General features: G+C 48.0%; 2 protein-coding genes across 10 annotated transcripts; one reads left to right on the top strand and one right to left on the bottom strand.

The window, feature by feature from the left end:
* Positions 1 to 46: 46 nt before the first annotated feature.
* On the bottom strand, positions 47 to 16907 carry tnrc6ba (trinucleotide repeat containing adaptor 6Ba). 8 transcript variants are annotated; one of them, XM_057029809.1, is made up of 22 exons: positions 16448 to 16907; positions 14751 to 14840; positions 13899 to 13920; positions 13324 to 13752; positions 10280 to 13234; positions 8352 to 8513; positions 8076 to 8272; positions 7601 to 7675; positions 7271 to 7453; positions 6950 to 7069; positions 6648 to 6773; positions 5459 to 5629; positions 5126 to 5218; positions 4834 to 5044; positions 4558 to 4710; positions 4257 to 4403; positions 4025 to 4168; positions 3808 to 3900; positions 3318 to 3521; positions 3064 to 3131; positions 2753 to 2892; positions 47 to 2392 (listed from the first exon to the last, which is right to left on the bottom strand). In XM_057029809.1, exons 2-22 carry the CDS (start codon positions 14805 to 14807, stop codon positions 1861 to 1863), a joined length of 6282 nt encoding a protein of 2093 aa, XP_056885789.1. In that variant the 5' UTR covers positions 14808 to 14840; positions 16448 to 16907; the 3' UTR covers positions 47 to 1860. The 8 variants fall into 8 exon arrangements, with proteins under 8 accessions (XP_056885789.1, XP_056885766.1, XP_056885797.1 ...); XM_057029786.1 differs by having other exon boundaries at positions 5126 to 5242; positions 16646 to 16906; XM_057029817.1 differs by having other exon boundaries at positions 5126 to 5242; positions 13402 to 13752; positions 16448 to 16906.
* On the top strand, positions 15717 to 18910 carry si:ch211-141o9.10 (probable endonuclease 4). Of its 2 annotated transcripts, none has more exons than XM_057029857.1 (9): positions 15717 to 15828; positions 16525 to 16583; positions 16912 to 17061; positions 17133 to 17342; positions 17453 to 17635; positions 17986 to 18117; positions 18259 to 18363; positions 18466 to 18595; positions 18689 to 18910. In XM_057029857.1, exons 3-9 carry the CDS (start codon positions 16923 to 16925, stop codon positions 18747 to 18749), a joined length of 960 nt encoding a protein of 319 aa, XP_056885837.1. In that variant the 5' UTR covers positions 15717 to 15828; positions 16525 to 16583; positions 16912 to 16922; the 3' UTR covers positions 18750 to 18910. The 2 variants fall into 2 exon arrangements, with proteins under 2 accessions (XP_056885837.1, XP_056885828.1); XM_057029848.1 differs by lacking the exon at positions 15717 to 15828 and adding an exon at positions 15866 to 15942.
* The last annotated feature ends 120 nt before the right edge of the window (positions 18911 to 19030 follow it).

The raw sequence follows: 19030 nt of genomic DNA on the forward strand, positions 1-19030 counted from the left end.
CAACCAGGCGAACTGAGAGGAACACCAAAGAAGACAGGAAACGCCGCACGCTTCAATTCAACCTTTATTATCTTGTTCTTTATCGCTTTAAATTAGGTTCCTCTCGTTTTCGTAACATCTGAAATAATGAAAACATCCTGAACAGGAGTGATAATAAAGACTGACTTAACTTAAACTGATACATAATAACAAAACAAAAACGTGGTAAAATATAGCGGGTAATGTCTTTAACGTGTCTGTAAAACACTGTTCCAGCTCAGCATGGTAATGGTAGGATTTGGCATCTTAACAGAAATGCCTTCAATTGGCTGCTTCGTTTTAAAACCAAAACTTTTCTTATTGCATTTGGCAAAAAACACATAGCTGCTAAAAAAAGAAAAAAAAAAGAAAAACAAACTTAAGAGACGTATGCAATAGTGCCAATGTTTTTGAACTCTTTAGATATCACAATTTCCAAACAATCAAGCACGCAAAGGTTTCATACACATTTCTGTCAAAAGCAAGCTGTCAGATCGACACCCGCCGGCTCCTGTGACTGAAGCCAACGCGGGTTCCAAAGTAAGCGCACACATGAAGATAAACACTCACGCAATTCATGAATCTCTCATGGACAGGAAACATTCAACATTGTGGAAAGGACAGCCACTCCTGATATCATTATTATCTTCATCACGTCCTCCGTTCGGTCATACTGTCATTTCTCCTTTCATGCACGCACAGGCAGGCAGGAGAGCACCTTTTACAGCGAGTAAATAAGTGATCATAGTCATCTTTAACGTCATGACAATATATAATAACCAACTTGATTTCTCGAGTAAGAAAAAATACAATAGCGAGGTCAGTGTTTGAAGGGCAATGAAGGACATCTCTGGATTTCCACAAAGTTTCACACATTTCTCTTGTAAAACAGAAACAACCAATGTACATCAACAAGGAGTTACAATTTTGCTTGTCAAATATAAGAGCGGTGTGGAAACGATGAGGAGGTGTGATGCTGCTGACATGGCGGACAGGTGGTCCACTGGGTGTTAGCCAAGGCCACTGCTGTTGAGAAATCGAGTCCTTGTAAAGTCTGTGTAGTTGTGTTGTAGCTTTCTTTCAAAACGTGGAGGGATCTGTGGTGGTTGTGTCAACAACAAACCAAGAGGCATATATAGTGCAAGTTTGGCTAATGTTGTTTTGATTTGCTTAGATTACCCTGGGTCCTATGGGATGGCAAATTTCCACCAAGGTAGAGGTGTTGGTACCAACTTCTAAACACTCTCCTTTTCCAAACCTCGGAAGTCGCCGATGGCGTTTGACTCAGTAGTGTGACGCTGTCCAAAATTTTCCTACAAAGTCGAGATCCTTCGCCACTCTCAAGCTTCCGAACATGAGAACGCAGAAGTACACCGGCCGGGTTTGTGAGGGCTCAGTCTGCAAGTCTGAATTTTTGAGATTTGACTATTAAATAGACGCACAAAAGAAAAAGAAACGTGGCACACTAAAAACACCAATAGCTAAACTTGTCGACACTCTGGCTGAGCCTGCCTACGGTGCACGCCTGAGTTATTGGGTCTCTGAATGCAGATGGTGGGACACGGAGTAAAAAGACAGAGCTATCCAGTTGAGTCCTAAGAGTCCGATGTTTTTCACTTTTTCCTGTGATTCAAGTTTCACCGTTGTCTTCATTTTAAGCATTGATGTGTGAAAACAATGACTGCATTTACTGCACGTAGCCTGTGTGGCATGATGTTGAGAGTTTGCATGACGGGTGACCAGTGTAGCATTAAAGTGTGTCATCTCTATTTGTATATACGGCGAGTATGACACGTGTGTTTAAACTTGGGTGTAAAATGAGTACATGTGACAGCTGGACCCTCAGATGGAGTCCGCACCCCCACCTAATAGGTCTCCTGGCAGCAGCGAGGCTGGGCTGCCCATCTGGTGACGATCTTCAAGTGCCTGGGACGCCCAGAGGCTGCTGCTGGGGTACCCCGCGCCGCTCATCCCACCCATGCCGCCCCACAAACCCTGCCTTCCGGCCTCCAAGCCTCCTGCTCCGCCCACCCCGGTTCCGTTGCTCCACTGTGCAAAGATGCCCAGCCCAGGACCCTGAGTGATGGACTGGTCCGAGGTGCTACCTGTGCTCTCTAGGCTCTGCCATCCAGAGCTTGAATGCCCAGCTCCTCCAGCTGTGGAACCACCTTCGACCCCTCCTCCCCCATTGCTGCCTCCTGTTCCGCCTCCATTACCATTAGCTCCCACTGCAGATGCTGCAGGCCCAGAGCTCGCCGAGCCCGCTGTGCTTCCACCGCTTCCTGCTGCTCCTGCCTGGGAGTGTGCAATGTAGCGAGCAACGTCCTCTTCGCTCACAAACTCTGCCAAGATGGTGGTGTTGCCCAGAACACACCTGGTAAATCGAAAAGATTTGCCATTATGTTCTTGGTTTAAATCCCGGGACATGTAAAACTCAGTAGATACCAGCTACTTTTGCCTCCACCCATACTAACATAAAAAAACAAAAAAAACAAAAGCATTTTGTAGTTTCACAAGTCATCTTATGCCAGGAATTTCTCATTTAGAGCCAGAAACTTCCTGCAATCTCTTTTGGGTAACTGGCAGAAACAATACAACAAGTATGGCATAGTGTGTAAAATGGCTAATAAACCCTCTCTGACTATCATATCTAACAATGAGCAGCATTTAGGTCAAACTTGGTTGTCTGGGGGGCAAAGTCTACCAAAGGAAGGGTGTTCTAAAGAGATCTTACATGTGCAATGCACTCTGGGCCTTTGCTGCCTCTTGTTTGGAATTATAGCGAATTAAGGCGGTGCCCTGGGTCAGACCGAGATGGAAGGTCAGCAGAGGTCCGTGCTGCATGCAGATGGTCCTCAGGGTGGAGCCATCGATCTGCAGATGAATCAGAGGACACACGGTCATGGCTATGATTCAGGGGAGCTATTGAGTGTATGTAGGACATGAATTAGGAGAGGTGAGAGTACAGGACACGACACCGGCAGAACACGTTTCTAGGAATGGCATCTAAAATGGTAATAAATATTGAAAGATGTCTGTTATTACCTGTGGTGTTAGGTTACTCAGCACCAACCAGCAGCTTTCCTGAGCACTGCCGTCACTCCATGTTGAAACTGTGCACAAGAAAAAAGTCTGGTTCTGTGTTCCCAAACCCAAAATGCTGTTTCTGTTCTGATCCACCTGAGCCCCCCCCCTCCTTGAGTACCTTCATTTACTGAATGATTGAGTGTGGTTAACTTGGGGGAAAAAAAGGACATTGTTCAAATCCGGACAACATGAAAAGTCTAATGAGTCTTTACCGGTGGTGCTCGAGCCACTTCCCCATCCACGACCAGCAAACCGAGGGCCTCCTCCCGACCACGGAGAAGGTGATGGCTGTTTCTGATTGCCTAATCCAGGAGGTGGACGGGAAAGCTGGTTCTGGCTGCTGCCACGGCTGGCTTTCCAGGACTTGTGTCCAGTGGGCTCAGGGGGCCAGCTGGTCTTTAGATCTGCGTACTTTGCTAAAGGGAGACGCAGATCAGTCTAGCTGGGATGCACAACGTAATTCCACTACTACCAATGTTATTACAAAGAAGACTAATTCAGTTGCTTTTATAAATTTCAACCCTAGTTTAAGTAAATATGTGCATTAGCTTCATTTTTTAATGCATGTTTTTAGTGGCTTGCTTTAGTGAATAATAATTTTAAGCACTTTGCATTACAAAATGCAAACACAGGACAGGTAATGAGATGGATTCAGAGGTAAAGCACATAAACACGAGAGGGGGAGGGTTACAGTGACGTTACCTGAGTTGTGTGCATTGTTGAGGGGACTGTCTGAGGCACTGTAGGGCCAGGCACCAGGTGAAGGCAGCAAGGTGTTGAGGGGAGGGGTAGAATCTGCAACCAAATTCACCATCAAATTGTTTTTCAAAATAAAAAAGACAAAATGTGAAACAGAGATAGATGCAACTGAAATGACAAAGTAAGACAAACAAATCAGCCACGGTTGGTAACTACTCACCAGAATTATCTCTTAATAACTGGTGCTCACTATCATTGAGGTTCGGGGACACTGCATTTCCCATCATGCTCCCTGGGGTCATGTAGGGGTCAGATTCAGGATCGATGCGGTCGACTCCCTTCCACGGTACACCGGGCTGGAACTCTGAGTAAGAAAACAAAATCCATTGACAAAATCTCTAACCGCAATTTGTAAGAATATTATCAGATCCTAAACGACATTTGGTACTAACCAGGAGGCCAGCTGGGTGTACTGGGAAGCTTGGTACCCATTTTGTTACCAGGAGTCCGATGCCAGCTGTCACTCAGCCCCTCTCCCACCATCATGTCATACTGAGAGTATGACGAGCCCCCTGGTATCTTCACAGGGGTGACAGGACCTTGAAGGGTGAAGACAATCAGTTTTGAGCAGCAGATGGGTTCACTCATCACCTTTTTACTGTGATTTTACGCTAAATCCTATTGACACTGCTCAAAATGCTGTCTTTCCTTGATGGACTGAACACAATTTTCCAAGGGAAAAAGGCAACCAACCATTTTTATGGAATGCATTGTCAGGTGAGGCAGTGTCAGGAGACGTTTGTCCCTCCATCATCCACTTAAAGCGGGATTGCTGATTGCCTAGATCCTTCGGACCCATGGATCCTCCCAGGTCTAGACCAGGAAGGCTGACTCCAGATCCAAACCCTGCTTATACGAAGGTTATGGAAATACAGAAACAGAAATAGTTGTTAAATAAAGCAAACATTTGGAGATGAGAGCAGCATCTTTGTAGAAAATGAAAACTCAGTGTAGGAAACAAGCGCCAACCAGAGTAGGGTCCAAGGTTCTTCTGGTGCATGTCAGCTATAGACCCTGTCAGGCCTGGATGGAGCAGAGTATCAGCGCCGGGCAGTTTAGGACCTCCTCCACCAACCCCGCCGTGGTGGGAGGGGGAAAGTTTGGAGCTGCCACCTAAAACCCCAGCCTGCTGCTGCTGCTGCTGCCTTTGTTGCTGTAGCAAAGCCATGATCCTGGCCAGCTGCAGAGACAGGTTTTAAAAAGTGATGAGCCTCAAGCAGAAACAACCCAGGAGAAGAAACATCTTGCGTTGCCAGTGTACCTGCTGGGGGTCAGCTTGCTGCCGCACATTTGGCATGAACTTCCTCTGATTCTGCAGAATCTGCTGCTGCTGTGGTGGTTGCTGCTGCTGCTGCTGTTGGAGGAGAAGCTGACAAGCCTGACCAGAACACAGAGACCACGATGCAAGGCAAAGAGAGGGCAGATAAAGATAACTGTCGTAAAGAAACCAATGTGGAAATGTAATAATAATATTTAAAAGCTTCGTTAAACATAATAAAACACCACCGTTGCTAACGTTTGCACCCAAAGGTATGACTGGGAAAAATACGTCCATCAACATTTATGAGCATCCTGAAAAGCATTTTTTTCTTACCAGCTGAAACTGTATGTGAGGTGGGTAGATGCTGCTGAGCATCGCAATATGCTGGGGGGAGAGCTGTGGAGGAAACACACCCGCTCCCAACCCCGCCACCCCTCCCACACTGCCAACACCACCCATGCTCCCACTGGGAGGGGGCATCTGCTTCAGCATGGAGCCTGGCACCTGGAAACAGACACAGTGGGAGGAAGGCACACCTGTTACCACAAAAATGCTTCAGTGCTGTATCCACATTAGCTTACATCGCTACGGGTTCTTCTAGAGAGATTTGTTTTCACGCTCTTCTAAACTGGTGTCAACAAGCCATTTGGACACAATGACTGAAAGAAATTGATTAAATTCCTGGGAAGGACAGATGGTTTCACCTTTTAGACTTAACAACTAAGCAAGTAAACAACACCTGAAGAGGGATTTTGTAGACTCTGGGGACCACGGTAACTAGGAGAGAGCGAGCTTCTACCCAGAAGGCTATGCTGCACCAAACAACACATGGTAATATATTAACTGTTCACACCATCTGTGCTGAAAATGAAAGGGTTGACATACATGTATAACAAATGTGAAACAGCATGCACCCCAGAGAGATGGAAGACAGCAAAGCAACAATGTAGAGACGATCCAAAGCCAACTTTATTACACGTTAACCCACACACTTCCTGTGTCAACACATGTATGTGGAATTATAAAAGCATGAAACGTGTTAACTGCAGGAAGCCCAAGAAAAGATTTAAAATCAGCATGTCAAATAATTATATTTTGTGTAGTCCCCTAGATTACCAGTGATAAGAAAATAACAAAAGTAAATGTTTGCAGAAGTTACCACCACTGATTTGCTGCAGCACAGCAGCATATAAACTTTTGTTATGTTGTGTGATTATGGCTTACAGTCCCTTACTAAATCTATTTTTGCTAGTTTAACCCAAAGACTTTGCCTCAGATGTTGCACATGCAAAGTCCATGTAAGGCCTGGAGCAAAAAAATAAATAAATTTAGAAACTAATAAATACCTGTATTGGGCTCCATTCATAAACGAAGATGTAAACACTTAATAGCCCTAATCTAATCTGATCTTTGTTCTTTTTGTAGTATGTTGGTAGATAAAACAATAAGATTATACTCATCCAGGTCAATAATAAAGAGTGTTTTGAGATCATGATGGGGGTGACCATCCTATTCTTAGTACCTGATGAGACAGGAACTGATGAGGCACTTGCGCTCGTATGCCTTGGGAGTGGTTTAAGGGCGAGACACCTGGCTGATGTCTTGACTGAGCCATCCCTCCACCACTGCCAAATATACTGTGACCACTCTATGATGAAATGCAGAAGAAGAAGAAGAAGATGTAATAATAGTGGAAACACACACACACAAAGAAAAAGAATGCAGACGGGGGAAGAAACTTTAGGGATTTGATTATTTTAAAGAGAGAGCACATTAACCTCATGTAAATGAACATTAGGACAGAAACAAAAGGAGCTATCTTACTTGTCTAAAGGGAATAGTGTGGTTGAAGAGGGAATGGGGCTTGTAGACAGTGGGTGGTGAGTACAGAGAGCAAGGACCCTCCTCTCCAAGGCACCAATCCTGATTGGTCAAAGGAAAGGACTGTCACAGGGACAAGCCAATGGGAGACCAAATTCAGTGGTGATGAAGAGGGGGTGGGACAGGTAGACAAGGAGAAATTGGGCAAACCAAGGTGATGAAGGAGAGCCACAAGAGGATATAAAGAAGAGTGAGAAAGAACAAAATGTCATCTAGATATGACACAGACAAGAAAGACAAAGAGCGATATGGGTGAGGCATCACCTTGTCATAGTAAGAGCCACTTTCTCCAGACGGCGCCTCTTTGGAGACAGCAGGTCGATAAGACATGGCTCCTCCTCTTCCTCCCTTTCTTATGTCTCCACTATAATCGCTAAGCCCCATGCTTCTTTTCTCTGCATCCATCTTCTTCTCCAAGTCAAAATTTGGGCCACTTGGATCGTCATTCTGTACAAAACAGGAGGGCAGATTTTACTGTCTGTTTTCAGACCCAACTTTGGTTTATTTTGGCTTCCGTTTACCCACACAATTGATATATATTTTAAACTGGTTTGCCACAAAAACACTGGAAAGTTAGGACATTTTCAACCTTACCAGCAGCCCCATGTTGGAGAATTGTCTGTTGATGGGACTCATCCAGGAGTCTCCTCCTCCAGCCTTTAGTGGCCCCTGACAGACAAATATACACTTGCAGAATAAATAAGTTATGAAAGAGGATTTAAGACACAGATTAGAGTTTTAACCCCTCGATATAAAATAGATTTATTTTCTACTTGCATAACTACTAATTACCAAATTACTAACTTCACCTTGACACAATCCAAAACAAATGAAAATCTTTTTATTTTACATGTTTCCAGAGGTGATCACATGTTGGTTTTAGAGAACTTGTTTAGACAGTAGCAATATCCATTTTTCAACATGTGCCTCATCATCAGTTAACAATATATACCGTAAAGTGTCATCTAGGAGGGTGAGGGAAAAACACAGCTCAGACATTAACAGAACCGCAGTAATTCAGTCAACGTTGTGTGAATAAACACTATTTTAGATGCCCAGAATTTGTCACCTTGTTGCCCGACTTCTTCCCAGCATGGCTCTGATTCCACCCGCCATTGCTTCCCTGTCCCCATGATGAACCGCTTCCCTGGGAGCCTGTGCTGTTCCACATTCCGCCTCCTTCTTCATCATCCTCCCAGCTTGAGTGACGAGAGGCAGCCACAGAGCCCTCTTTGTCTCCCCAACCATCTTGCATAGACTTTGAACCTGAGAGAAAGAGGAATTCTTATCCACTTCATACTGATGTTACCCTATGAGTGCATAAAGTTTTCTTAGATTCACCAACCAGATTTGACAGAATTGAGAGAAGGGTTTCCCCAGCCTGTTGTTTTTTCCCCGGGATCATCGGGGTCACCCCAACCAGAGGTATCATTTGGCTTTCCCCAAGCTGCAGTGCCGTTGTCTACTGTAGGACTAGTCGGAGAAGTACCGCCCCAACCCGATGGACCTGGAGACATATGGACACAACTGTAGGGGAAAAATCCTTCTAGGCGCATTTACAAAAAGGTGCTTTTAGTTGTTGACTAAAGCTAAAGATAAGAATAGGTGCTAGTTTCATACAGTATACATTCGGAAAACAAATTTGCCCCCAATGGATTCGCTGCCGTGTTCCGGGTTATTGTTCTGCTGCAGACTCCGAGTGTGTGTTAGCTTGAGTTCCCAAACTGATGGCCAGATATTCTCCCTCAGGGTTTTGTGGAATCCATCTAGATACTGAGCTGGCCACGTCCTGATTTGGAGGCATTTTGGTTTATCTGAACGAGAACAGGACCTACTAAGAATGTAAACTACAAATGAAATACAATGGCAACTGGCCCGTTTCCCTCCTGAATTAGATGAGAAGCCAACGGTCGTTGCTGAGAGCAGTGAACAATCCTTAAACTCTGAAAGGGAAAGCGTTTATAGCCAAGGTTCAATGGCAAAACACCTGAGACGCAGACTTCTGAAGCAAAAATGGAACTGCAGCGACTTAGATGCCACACCTCTAAATCTTAATAAGATATTTTTAATAAGAGTTCTGCTAGAAAAGAAATTAGCCTTTTCATTTTTTTCGCCTTACAACTCAATGAACTGAGGCAAATGTGAGCAATAGTTAATCAAGCTGTCGTTCTGCATCTTTTGTGATCCACTAATGTGGCCCAACGATGAGAGGACATTATCAGACAGGATCCACTCAAGTTACGTCTCCATTCAACAGGTCACAAGAGTGAGCATCTCATCTTTCACATAGCTACCTAGAGTAGGGCAGCCTTGCTTTCATGAAATTAATCAGTTTCTGCGTCTGCTTCATGACCTGAACCATTTGTGTCTGACAAATTTTCCAAATATAAAACAAACAGGAAGAGAGCAAACACTTTTCCACTTTTTGTAGATGAGAAATGCCCAAATCCAAAAGCGATTCTCGAACTTTTAAACGATTAAAAAAGCAAAGCAAAACACTGTACACTTGTGACTTTGAGATGACACTTCACAGTAAGGCTGCACAAAAAAAATCGTTCAAAAAATCCCGGACTTGAAGCACACATGCATATGATTCTGAAGCCTCTCATATGACCCGCTGGGTCACAAACTCTGGTCCCATTTTCCTCCCAGCACCCAAAACACAGCACTGCTGCTGCCTCCTCCCCCAATCAATGTCTTTACACGACAAACTGAGTAGCAAGGTGATACGTTATGTTAAAATCTGGATGTCTCTTTACGCAGGTCCGATATAGCGCGATGTGGAAAATCCTTGTAGTTCTACCGTGATCTAGGGCTCTCGTGACTCCGGGTCCTCTGGGTGCTGCAACCAATCAGAGTGGAGCAGAGGAAAGTCTGTGGTGTGGAGGGTAAATGGAGGGGGGGGGTCGTGGCAACTGTGCCACCCACCCACACAAACTGAACTCGTGCCCAAAAAAGGTTCGGCGGTGTGGAAGTGTTGTGGATTTAAGCCAGGAGATGATGAACAGTATGAGGTGCATTGCAAAGGTTGTTTACATCATTTATACGGGGCTATTTGACCAATGATCTGAGACACTTGAATGGCCACTTGAACGCGTCTCACATCAGTACGATAAAGAAAATGGTGCCAAAGAATTTTAAACAATGCTAAATGAGTTTCCAATTCACAAATACTTTCCTATAAAGAGATAATGAAGCGCTCGGTTTAACTGACTCAACATTAGCTGCTGTTAATCTGGCAAGAAAAGCTAATGGGTGAATAATGGGACTGACCTGTAGATGATGTTTTTCCAGGTCCGTGTACAGTGCTGAAGTCTCTGTTACCTCCAAGTCCAACAGCTTGTCTGCTAGTCTGCTGCTGCATTGAAGGTCCCTGCTGCTGCTGCTGCTGTGGTGGCTGCTGCTGCTGCTGCTTGGCCTGTCCCTGTCCATGCGGCTGCTGGCCAGCAGGGGCACTGTTCTTATCCCACAGGTTGACGGGCTTGTAGTTGTAATGCGTTGGGTCTCCCCATGCTGATGTTCCATCATCGATCTCATTCTTCCTACTTAAAGACTGTGGTGAAGGTTCCTCCCAGCCACTGGGTTCAGATCCACTTCCACCTCCTCCGGGGCCACCAGGAATGGGACCAGAGGTCCAACCTGAGCTTGGGTTCTGACTCTGGGCTTGAGGGATGGGTTTCCTTCCCCCGCCACCTTTCATCGCCCCTTGGTCCAACGCTTGCTGTCGCTGTGGATGCTGATTGCAGGGCTGTGATTGTTGCTGTTGCAGTGGCGCCTGTGGACCTGTGACGGACCCTGACAGACTGTTTGGCATTTGGTGCATTTTGTTCCCTCCGCTCCAATTTTGTTGGGGTTTCGACCCTATGCCACCTATAACATTCATTCCTACTCCTCCAGCCCCGCCACCCCCTGTGCTGCCTGCTCCCCACGTTCTCCTGGGAGCCTCGTCATCCCAGTCTGCCCAACCACCCACGCCTGAATCCCCACCTGAGTTTCCTACGACTTTTTTCTCATCCTCGCCTCCTCCACTATTGGATTTTGACTGCTGCTCTTCCCACTCTCTTCTTGCCCCAACCTTATGAACAGATCCCCACCCACTCCCTCCGACATTCCCTCCCACGTCTTTCCACCCACCCGTCCCTTTCTCTGGCTGATTTCCACCCCAGCGTCCTCCAAGTGTTTCGTCTTGTTGCCCGAGGTCCCCCCATCCGCCACTATTTCCTCTACTAGTCTCTCCCCATTCCTCTTTTCCCCATCCCTTAGCTTCTTGGCCATCCCCACCCCCAATGCCTCCTCCACCCCAGCCTGTAGACTTCCCCTGCTGGTTGTGTCCTGGTATTACGCCTAAGCCCATACCAGATCCCGCTGTCGCCAACGGCCCGGATTGCGAAACGCCGAGATTTCTGATGTTTGGGCCTGACGATGGTGGGGCCCGTCCAGACAGGGAGGCCCCACTACTGCTACTGTTGCTGCTGCTTTCCCAGCCCTCTCCAGAGGAACCTGCTGGTGGAACCAGTGACGAACCGGATCCAGGACCAAAGGAATCAGTAATCTGGGTCTTAGGTCCACCAGAATACTGAGATGAACCACCAACACAAGACGGGTGTTTTGCTGTAGCTGCTGATGATCCACCTTTAATTTGTCCTCCGTGGTCCTCCATTTCCCAGGACGTGTTTTGTCTGATCTGCGTTTGGCCCCAGCCTGTGTTGGACAGGACGCGTGGGTCCAGATCAGACCGACTGAGCAATTTCTGTAAGGCAGCCTCAGCATTGGGCGCTGGGCGACGAGTACGACCTTGAGTGCTGTTAGGCCCACTCCCATTTCTGGAATTCCCACCACTGGACGAAGATCCCCCCTGTGCTCCCGGTCCCTCTCCTTCCCCGCTCCATTCCCCGGTCTCACCCTCACCCTTCTGATTGTCCCAAGCGCTGGTCATGGTGGTGGCGGTGGAGGAAGTGGAAGAGGTAGCAGGAGCGTTGCCAGCTGTGCTGCCCCCACTACTGCTGCTGTTACTGCTGCTGGCACCGCCCACTCTCTCACATCCCGGATTAACGCCACACACACCAGTGGAGTTCCCGCCCCAATCTCCACCAGGAGCTCCTCGTTCCCCTCCAACTGCCGACGACCCCCACCCTCCCTGAGATTCTCCAGAGGTCTGACTACTGTTCCCCCCAGTTCCAGCACTGCCCCAAACGTTAGCCCCACTTGTTGAACTCGGGAAGCCCCAACCCGAGGTTCCGTTATCGCCTTCAGCAGCTCTTAATGTGCCCCCGCCCTCCCATCCATCAGTCTTTGAGGCACCCGTTTTGGAGTTAGCTGCAGGGTAAGAAGGTTGTCCTCTCCAAGAGGAGGCAACGTTGTGGTCTCCCGCGCTCATCTCACCGCCCCCCACACTACGGTCCGTCCCTCCAACACCGTCCCCCCCTGCGATTTTTGGTCCCGCTGAGTCACTGTCCCACTTCCCTCCTCCCGTTTCTCTGTCTCTTGATTGCATTTGGTGAAGTTGGCGCTGATGGGTGCTTGATTGATTCACAGATAAAGGTGGGTGCCCCCCCAGCATCCCGATGGTTCCGCCTCCTAGCCCTTGGCCCAGGGGAACAGAAGCGTTGGCAGATACGGCCCCTCCAGGGCCCTGGTGGTGGAAGGAAGATGCTCCTTCTGCAGCAACGGGCCCATCTTGCTGCACCAGAGCCGGCCAGGCGGAAGGATTGGCATTTGGATTGAAATTGGCACCTGGAATCGCACTGCTGACATCGGTGGGACCACTGGCGTCATGGCTCCCTGGCAGAGCAGAAGCTTTGGAAAGTGATGAGGGTTGTTGGAGCAGAGGCCCACCTGCAGCTACCGCGTTCCCGCCACCGAGGTGGCCCTGGGAAGCGGCCCCCCCCCACGCCGCCCCGTTCGACGACTGGATACATTCATTGGGCGCTGAGAACGAGGAAGTGGGTGAGGATTGGTTGCCAGAGGCACTGATGCTGTTGGCGGGCTTCCCGTTGTTACTGCTGCCCCCTCCTAATCCAGGAAACGCCGCTCCCGCCCCGTCGCTGCCAGCGATGCTGGGCCACTCCTCCAGGTCGTTGCCGTCAACAATCACCTTCTCCCTGCCCTGAGAGGAGGTCTGGCTGCCAGAGCTCACCCCCCACATGGAATTTGCATAATTAGAAGTAGTAGAAGAAGCAGCAACTGATGATGAGGTGAGGGCCGTCGAGGAGGAAGCTGCAACCGAGTCTGCAATGAGAACAAGACCAAACCGGATCCGTTACTTCCGATGGAAACGACGCCTCCGCGTTCCAATCTAAAGGAATAGTAACAATTACCACAAGTAGCAGCCATGTTTGCATTGGAACCATCCCCTCCCCCCCCTCCCAGCAGCATAGAGGACAGTGGCGGCTGACCCCTCTTCAGTAGCACTTTATGGTCCTGCTGGCAGCGGAACCGTGGCGGCACTTCTCTCGGCATGTAGCGCGGTTGCTGCTGAGGAGTCTGGGCGCCGCTGGTCGCGCTGCCGTTTCCAGCAGGGCTGGGGCCGCTAGCGGTAGGGGAGGAAATAGCGTTGGAACAGGGTTGTCCGTTGGCCCCCGCAAGGCGCTTGGCATTGTTGCCTCCTTGTGGTGGTGCGGCGGCACTGCCAGGGCCCAATGTGGCTAGAGATGGGGATGCAGAGGGGGTGGGTCCAGGGCTGTGGGAGGCAGAGCTAATCTGAGGGGCAGAAGGCTGGGCAGATGCCGGCTTGGTCAACTCTGGCACTGCAGGGGCAGAAAGGTAAAACAGAACCCAGCGTCACCAATGTAGCTGATGTTAAAACAGGAGGTGGGAAAAGAAGCTAAAGTTCTGCCGCTACGCTGCATTTCAGGTCCATAGCGTGACCACTGTTAGCTGAACACCCGCTTACCTTTGTTTTTTTGTTCTGTGACCTAGAGAGACAGAAAGAAACAATCGTGGATCAGTTGTGTTAGGCGGAGAAAAGGCATTTTAATTAAATATGGACATTTTGAACTGAGACGTTTCATCCGCACAAATGGCGGCCCCTGAGCCTCGACCGAGGCGTCGCCGGCTTAGATTTGAATTAAAGCCGGATTCATTCATTCATGTCTGCATTTACCGGCAAATCAACCAAATCAAATGCTAGAAGCATTTATGCTACTCAGGGGGCCAAAGGCACCACGGCGTCGTGCCGCGAGGTTCGTCAGGCTTCTGGTCTGGATCCTGCTCGTTTTTGTGACCCTATTTTTGCTCAGTGAAATCTCCCTCGTGCTCATTTCTAACACTGATGTTTCCAGTCGTTCCGCTATGAGGGGGAATGATCGTTGGGATTCGATGTTGGAAGACAAGGGATGGCTGCCTGGTGTGCAACAACAAGGAAGTGACTTACAAGAAAGCCAAACTCCCCTCAGGTGAGACCAAAGGGGAGATTTAAAGGTGGCTTGTCAAGAGTTTAACAGACCAGAAGACCAGAATCATGAACCCTCATGGGAGAGATGGATCGTTGAATATTCCTGAACACGCTCAGAAACCCTCAACAAAGCCCAGCGATCACCTGAACTCTTATTTCTTTGCTCAACGCTCGCAAATTGACCCCCCCACGACGCTCTGATGCATCGTGTACAGCTTAGGTCTGGTCTTTATTGCCAAGGTGGAAGTGAGCTCAACATTAACCCAAATTCCTACAACATGGATCACACAGCTTGTGAGCGCGTGACTGCAGGAGCACAAAAGGAGCACGCGTCACTGTGAACACGCTCACCTTCTGAGAGGTTTCCCTTTTCCTTTTGTCATCCTTCTTCCTTTTCTTGTCTTCCATGAACTACTGTTCCTGTCCAGAGACTCTTTTCTTCTAGAAAAAAAAGGAAGACAAGAATTGTGGTCATGCACGCAAATGTAAAAGCAAACTACTTCTGATTAAAACAATCAAAGACCTTTTTTGATAGTAGTAGCCCTAGACTATCTATTTATCTATCATACACACATAAAATGCAGATTTTATAATATACTCATTTACCCACATCTGCAAGTTACCTCTTGATAAACTGTATATCTGAGTCAATAGGGTGGGAGCACCTTTGCCAATTGTCTAAATAAACAGTAATTGTGTGCACTGTGATATTTGATACATGTTTAAATATTACAATAATGCTAAGCTACCGGCAGATCATTCAACTCTTATACCATCATAGGAAAGGGAAAGCAGATTGGAGCAAGTTAGCAGTTTATGAGGCTCTTGATTTGTGTGTCCATGGTAACCAGAGATAAGAAACATCCTGGACAGGTACTTTAACAGGTTTGATACAAGCAATGCAGATAAAAAACAGGAAAAACAATCCTCAACCACGATGACTGCAGAACAAACACGGAAAATCTCCATCCCAGAGAAATAAATCCATCTGCATTTCAAAAGGAACGTGCAGGGCGTTTAAACTGGAAATAGTTGGACTTCAGAAAGGTTATTGCATTTGCAACTGCTTCAATTAAGCATCCAGGTTTGAAATGCTAATAATTAACAATGTGCAAAGATCATCACCATCTTACATAACGGCTATGCAGCAGGTGAACGTCACCCTGGTCTCTAACACATAAGAAACAGCTTTTTTTTGGATCAACTTGGATCAGCCGTGCCTGTGTGAGCTGGTTTCGTTTCTAAACCATCCTGACCCCCCCCCCCCCCCCCCCCCAAGGCTGCAGCCACAGACGGTGGAACTCACGCCCTTCCCAAAACATTCACAACCCCGCACAGGAAGGCCACAACATTATTATACCTTTACGAACTGCCAGATGTGCAGAACGACCCGAACACCTGCCGTTCGAAGCAACCATGAAAAATAAGGGTAATCGTACCTGCGGATCCCTTCACCGCCGATCCAGGCTCATCCGCATATGAACGCTAGCTAAGCTGCTAAGCTAGCTATCTAGTGCTTAAATGGAAATGACATCTCGAGCAGGCAAGACATATTAAAGTTGTGGAAACTACTCCAGAATGGTGTTAATGACCGAACCACTTTCTACGCTTTACAAAAACGACGAGTTTAAACGTGTCGCCGTTCGCTACATTAACAGGAGCGGTGTCTGCCTTTACCATCACTCGTAAAATACGCAGACAACCATCGGCACTAATGAATAAGTTAACGTGAACAATACGAGCCAGGCGTCAGCGAGCACAACTAGGACAAACTCTCTGTTTTCTGTCAAGTGTTTAGCAGCAAACACAGGACTTACATCGGATTCCCACAGCAGCTAAAGCACAAGAACTAATAGTGTTACGCTACCGCTAATGCTATCTAACCACGGCTAACTAGCGAAGGCTTCATAAATGCAGACACTGGCTGCAAGTAACAAGCACACACGTGTTAGTTCGCTCTGTAACCCAACCAACATGGCATATTAATTGTGACGCATTTACACGAACGTCCACAAGGGATATTAGCTCTGGCAATACTTTGTACTCACCTCAGGAATCACATATGAAGAAGAGCTAACGTGCTAGCTAGCTTAGCTAAAGTGCTTCAGTGCGATTTTTTTTTTAGCTCTCTGAGGCATTCGTCGAGGCTACAAGAACAGCGGCAACGCCTGCGCGGATAGTCAAGTAAGTGGCAAACGGGAGAAATACACGCGTAACAAGCTATCGGTTTGTAAATAAGTACTAACGTTGTAATAGTGTAAACGCTTGCGTGCAGAAGAATTTAAATTTCAAAGCGCTGCGGTGTCAGTCGGTTGACGGGCGGCCATTTTGCTGCTCAGCGTGAAGCGTCTCCACCGCCAGCGAGCTGTGGCAGCAGCCGGGAAGCACCCTGACTGGCTGCCTCCTACCGGGAGGGATGCATTAAGACGCATTTGACCTTAGACAACTGGTGACAGGCAAACTCAGCACAGAGAAACACGTGGTCAACTTAAATATCCGGCATATCCCGCAGGTGATTAAAACATGGCTCCGAAAACCAGAGGAGCCAGGAAAAGGGAAGAAGGAGAGGACGCCGGAGGGAAGGAGGCTGGGAAGAGGGGAGGCAGCAAGAAGACGCAACGGAGGGGGAAGAAGTACATCGGGGCTCATGTGAGCATCCAAGGTAAAGTTTTTGGCCACTTCGGGAGGTTTTCTGGAGCAGAATTCACCCAGAATTGCGCGCTTGTGCTGCAGGGGGGATCTGGAAAGCTGTGGAGTCCTGTGTAGAGATGGGGGGCAACTGCTTCGCCCTGTTTCTGGGCTCCCAGCGCTCATGGAAGAGACCTGCTCTGGACCAGAAGGCTGCAGCCAAGTTTCAGGAGCAGCGCTCCTTACATGAGATGGATCCAGCTCACATCGTGCCTCACGGCTCCTACCTGATGAACTGTGGCTCTCCTAAACCAGGTTTGTGGCTTTAGCTTCTTTTTTTTTTAGCACCGATTCATCAGTTTTCCATCATTTGGTGCTCATTTCCTTGATTCTGCAACCATAACCAACCTTGTTCTCCCCCCCAGACGTGTTTGAGAAGAGTCAGGCCCTGCTGGTGGATGAAATGAGCCGCTGCAGCCTCCTGGGCCTCACGCTCTACAACTTCCACCCTGGTTCCTCCTTGGGCTTGATCACCGCTGAGCAGTGTGTGAAAAACATAGCAGGAGCCATCAACCACGCTCACCAGCAGGTGCCTGCTGTGGTCACAGGTACCGGGAGAGGACGCAACTCACCAGTAGCTTTATTTGGTGTAAAACATCACACGTGCGTCACGCGTGCTCGGTTCTGTAAGCACAAAGACGTCATTTGGGACCACTGATGCTTTTCACCTTTATCCACATCATAATCTTCAGGATCACAGATTTCTAATCGCTCCTGGAACAAACAGCATCATCTCAAACAAACGCACACGTCTGACTGTGGCGCTGCACAGCAGCCCGGAGCGGCTCGCTTTTCACGCCACGCTGTCCTTTCACATGCGTCAAATGCTGATTCTGCCGCGCGGTTTTGTCATGACTGGTGTGTCGGAGTGATGGTGGCTTCTCCCCCCTGAACCCAGTGTTGGAGAACATGAGCGGTCAGGGCAGCACGGTGGGGGGCAGGTTCTCTGAGCTGAGGAGCATCATCGATAAAGTGAGGGACCAGAGCAGAGTGGGAGTGTGTCTGGATACCTGCCATGCCTTCGCTGCAGGTGAGCGACGGTCTTTTTACCCCCCCCAGCCCCTTTTATCAATGTTTGCCCTCTAACGGCTGAAGAGAATTGATCCCTTGTGGTGGTAAAGGAACCGTTTGCGAACCTCCACCGTAACAACTGATTGATGCGGATTTTTAGGATATGACCTGGCTGCAGAGGGGGGGGTGAAAGCCATGCTTGATGAGTTTGACCAGGACGTGGGGCTCCGCTACCTCAGAGCCATCCATCTCAACGACTCCAAAGGTACGTCCACGACCTCCACTGTCCTCTACAGAGACCGCCGGGGTGTGTTCGTTCGGTCACAAGCTTTCACTCACTCTCCCTGCTCCAACTCACGTTTTGTAGGAAAATTGGGCTGCAATCTCGATCGCCACGAAGATATCGGGGAGGGCTGCATTGGAATCTCGGCCTTCCGGGACATTGTAAATGAGCCAAGACTGGACAACATCCCTCTGATACTGGAGACTCCTGGACGGTGAGAAAAAGAGTCGCTGATGTTTGTTCTGCCTTGGTTTTGTTGCCTTTCAAATTTGTCTTCTTGGTGACTGGTGTTCTTTTTCTCCCACAGGCCAGGATTCGAGTATGAAGAGCAGATTAAACTCCTCTATTCACTCTGCAAGAAGCCGTAAAAATGGCCTCTTTATGAAATACCACTGTTACACCTGCAGTTCACTGGTTTGTTGAATGCATTTCACCAAAAAGGTGCCATCTGAGCAATTCTAATATTTTTTTATGTGTTATTTGCTATTTGACCTTCTCAATAAATACTGTTCGTTGCAACAAACACAAAGGTGTCAACTCGATAACACACCGCTAGGGGGCAGCCGCGACGCACGAATCAAACCCGAATCCGATTTTAAACCCCGAGTCGCAGAGTAACAAAAAATATCTCAGAAATTTTGCAAACGCA

This window comes from Takifugu flavidus, chromosome 1 (assembly GCF_003711565.1).
Source record: "Takifugu flavidus isolate HTHZ2018 chromosome 1, ASM371156v2, whole genome shotgun sequence".
Taxonomy (NCBI): domain Eukaryota; kingdom Metazoa; phylum Chordata; class Actinopteri; order Tetraodontiformes; family Tetraodontidae; genus Takifugu; species Takifugu flavidus.